General features: G+C 34.0%; 1 protein-coding gene across 4 annotated transcripts; it reads right to left on the reverse strand.

The window, feature by feature from the left end:
- Nucleotides 1-579: 579 nt before the first annotated feature.
- On the reverse strand, nt 580-2680 carry LOC104888819 (F-box protein At3g07870). 4 transcript variants are annotated; one of them, XR_002039505.3, is made up of 3 exons: nt 2503-2680; nt 2304-2367; nt 580-1858 (listed from the first exon to the last, which is right to left on the reverse strand). XR_002039505.3 is itself a non-coding variant. In XM_019248621.3 (2 exons), the coding sequence occupies exon 2, from the start codon at nt 2167-2169 to the stop codon at nt 1087-1089; it is 1083 nt and encodes a 360-aa protein (XP_019104166.2). In that variant the 5' UTR covers nt 2170-2367; nt 2503-2662; the 3' UTR covers nt 580-1086. The 4 variants fall into 4 exon arrangements, 3 of the variants coding, with proteins under 3 accessions (XP_019104166.2, XP_048497086.1, XP_019104167.2); XM_019248621.3 differs by having other exon boundaries at nt 580-2367; nt 2503-2662; XM_048641129.2 differs by having other exon boundaries at nt 580-2367; nt 2538-2660.
- Between the last annotated feature and the right edge of the window lie 852 nt (nt 2681-3532).

The following is a 3532-nucleotide window of genomic DNA, read 5'->3' on the forward strand; positions in this document are numbered from 1 at the left end:
TGCTCATTTGTTTTGTTGTTTTTCTCATTTCCCCTCAGTTATTCGTATTGCATAAACCAGATATTTTTAGTTGTTTTACATGGTCAGGACATGAACAAAATTATGGGTGCTGATTTTGAATTATCATTGTAGGAATGAGCAAATGTATTCTGCGATAATTTTGAATTCTAATGTTCAAATAAGTCAAGCATCTATGCTTATATAGAATGATTGAAGATTATGTGCTCATTTGCATAATTTGTGTTGGAGGATTATTGCTGCTTAATCAACTCTTATACTTGCTCTAGTTTTTTTTTTTTTTTCTATTCATTTCATCTCTTTCTTCATTTTCTTTTTTGTTCACCTGTACTTAGTTCGTTTTTCGTAACTGTTCTACTTGCTCATCTGCTCATTTTCTTAAATGAGTAGAAATACTTGCTCATCTGCTCATTTTACTCATTTGCTCATTTGACCATTTGCTTAATTTGCTCATTTGCTCATTTGCTCATTTTGCTCATTTGCCTTTGCTCATTTGGCGAAAATAACCTTGGGTGTACCACGAGCATGGTACACCCAAGTTTACTATAAAGATTCTCAATGTTTGGTGTTAAACTTATGAAGTAAAATGTTAATAAATGAAAATTATAATTACCCGGAAAATTGTCCGGGCCTAAAAACTAGTTATACATGAAAAGGGAGAATTTGAATTATAACCAAGAATCTCTAAAGGACATTGACATGAATTGATAAGCTAGCAAACTTTGTGTGCTTCTATTCATATGGTTCTGCCAGCCTTCACAACAGATCTCGGTGCATTTGCTGACTCTTTGTCTTGTGCAGTAGTAGCATTTGCCGGTTGAATATGCCTTAAAATTAAGTTGAGGATGGCACATGTATGCTCTTTTGTACAGCAAATTATCAAACCACTGATCTGCCTGTTAGAAACCGTTCAAAGGTCAAGAGTTAAAATGTACCATGTAGTATAGAAAGAGGCTTCATGATGAATGATGTCGAGGAGGGGTAGCAGACGATAATCCATGACGGTCTAAGTAAATAGCTCATTAACGATTCTTGAGCTTCGCATCCAATGGGTAAATGGTAAAATCTTTAGAACTTTGAAAATTTGGCATCACAGGCTATCACTTTGTCAAAAGAAACCCCAGGAATCTGCACTCTTTTACATTTTCCAGATTCAGTATCACATACTCCAAGATGGACATTATTACTATAAGAAACTAGAATTTTCCCACAAGACATCTCCAATAGAGGCATACGATAAGCGAAAGACTCAATTTGGAAGGTAAATTGCTTCACCCAAGAATCTTTCACACAATATTCCTTCATAAGCCAAATTTCACATTGATGACAATTGTTAGATAACGAACTAAAACAAAGGTTAGAATTAAAAACACTAACTTCTGTGTAGAGCTCTCTTTTCATAGTATCTGGAATTGGAACATCGAAAAATTGTTCACTTCCAAAATGGAATGACCATATACAGTTGTCTCGATAAGAGTACCTATGAAGCGATCCATGAAGGAACGCCCCACTCCTCCTCAGCTGAAAATGTGGAGCATCACCAAGAGTTCTCCATTCATTGGTGCCGAGAGTCTGTATTTCAGCTACATGCTTATAACTTTCCTTAGTCTTGAGGATTCTAAGAACTTTGAATTGGTGTGACACAGGACAACAACCTAACCCATAAACCTCAACAGAACAAGATGGTTTGCGAAACTGCTCAACAATCATCTGTTGGCCAGTTAGAAGATTACATATAATGTAAGGACTCCATTGCTCCCAAGACTTCAAACAAATTACCCCATTGCATGAATTAACCACATAAAGTTTATCATGGGCGGTTTCAAATTTGGATTTGAACCTAATCAAAGCATTAGCATTCACAGTAAGATTACCCATCTCATCAATCTTTGCGGACTTATCTAAGTCAAGCAGCATAAAATTTTTCCGCTTCTTGTAGACTTTACCATACAGCAATATGGTAAAATAGGGGCAATGCGAAGAGCGTAAATCAGCAAATTCAGGACTAATGATAATGTGATACCAATTTTTGCAAACAAGCTTACAATTTAAGCATGCTTTTGTTGGGAGTTTTAACAAAATTTCCCATATAATCGAGGATGGGATTTCCTCAACAAGGGATGGATTCATATTGAATTCTTCTTTCTTCATTGTAGCTCAATTGTTACAAACTCCAATGTTTAAATGACCAAATTCTCTACAATATAGAAAAGCTTAAAAATTGGAAGACAAACAAATGGGTTTTTGATTAAAACTGCAGTAATTTAGATCTATGAAGCTCATACCAGGAAAGAGTAGATTGAAGCTATCAGATCCTCTCGAATTTCCAATTTTCTGCACAAATTTGGCCTAATCAAATAATAAATCAGATATTGATGTTAGTGAAGAGAAGATGATGATTAGAAATGCAAAAGAATTGGAATAGTCAAAACATAGAAGGGTCAAATGTAAGATTTATAAATATTGAAAAGTTTTGACGACTACGGTGCATTATGGGGGTGGTAATGTTTGAAGCTCACTGTGGCATTTCATCGAACAGGTTGTATGCACTATGCAGCAAAGAATTACTTTTCTTAGCAGACTGGCAGTGGTTACTGGTAAATAGTCGACCACAAAACTAGAGCATATGAAGAGTCAGCTTAAGTAGAGTTGATCTTTGTATTAGCATATGAACAGATTAGCCTTTTGCCCTTTTTAGTACTTCCAGGCTTGTCCCTGATATTTTGTTGGTATGGGGCGAAACTAAGGTTATGTTCAGATCATCTTATTTTTGCTTATTTTAGATTTAATCAGATCATATCAGAAAAAATAAGTTCAGATCAGATCAGTTCAGATCATGTTTATATTTAAAAATTATTATTACTATTAAATATCTTTCATTACATATTTAGTAAATATTATAATAATTGAATATTAATAAAGTACTCATTGAGATGAATCAAACAAGACCCCACATGACTATATTTTTTTCTTATATATCGAGAAAAATCTAAAAGATAAGATCTTGTAAATCAGATCAGATCAGAAAAAATAAGTTCAGATCATATCAGATCAGTTCAGATCAGTTCAGATCAGAAAGTTTCAGGTGAACTAAACATAGCATAAATCTCAAGCCTCTTACATATGATTGCACAGCTAAAGTTTTTGCCACTAATGAGTACTTCCTCTAACATTTACACGGCAAAATAAGTACACTATGTTTTTTCTTAAGTACGTATCAAAAGAGATAGTAAAAGTCATGTATATATCTGAATAATATTAAAGTCAAATTGGGCAACACGTTAAAATGAATAACGGGAACTTTGAAAAAAAATTACTTCCTTCGTCTAAAAATCACTTCTTATACCTACTAAGATATATAATTTCAGAGGATTAATATTACTTGTTATTTTATTAAAGAAAAAGGTAGATGTGAGTATGTGACACGATGTAGCAAACTTTCTATCCTTGTGGGTATTGAACCCCCGCTCACAACACTAGCAGGTGTAAAGCAAACTACCAAGCCAACCTTCAT

Source organism: Beta vulgaris, chromosome 3 (genome assembly GCF_026745355.1).
Source record: "Beta vulgaris subsp. vulgaris cultivar EL10 chromosome 3, EL10.2, whole genome shotgun sequence".
Taxonomy (NCBI): Eukaryota; Viridiplantae; Streptophyta; class Magnoliopsida; order Caryophyllales; family Amaranthaceae; genus Beta; species Beta vulgaris.

Excerpts from the sequence above, each read along its gene's own strand:
- LOC104888819 (XM_019248621.3), bottom strand. The coding sequence starts at position 2,169 with ATGAAGAAAGAAGAATTCAATATGAATCCATCCCTTGTTGAGGAAATC.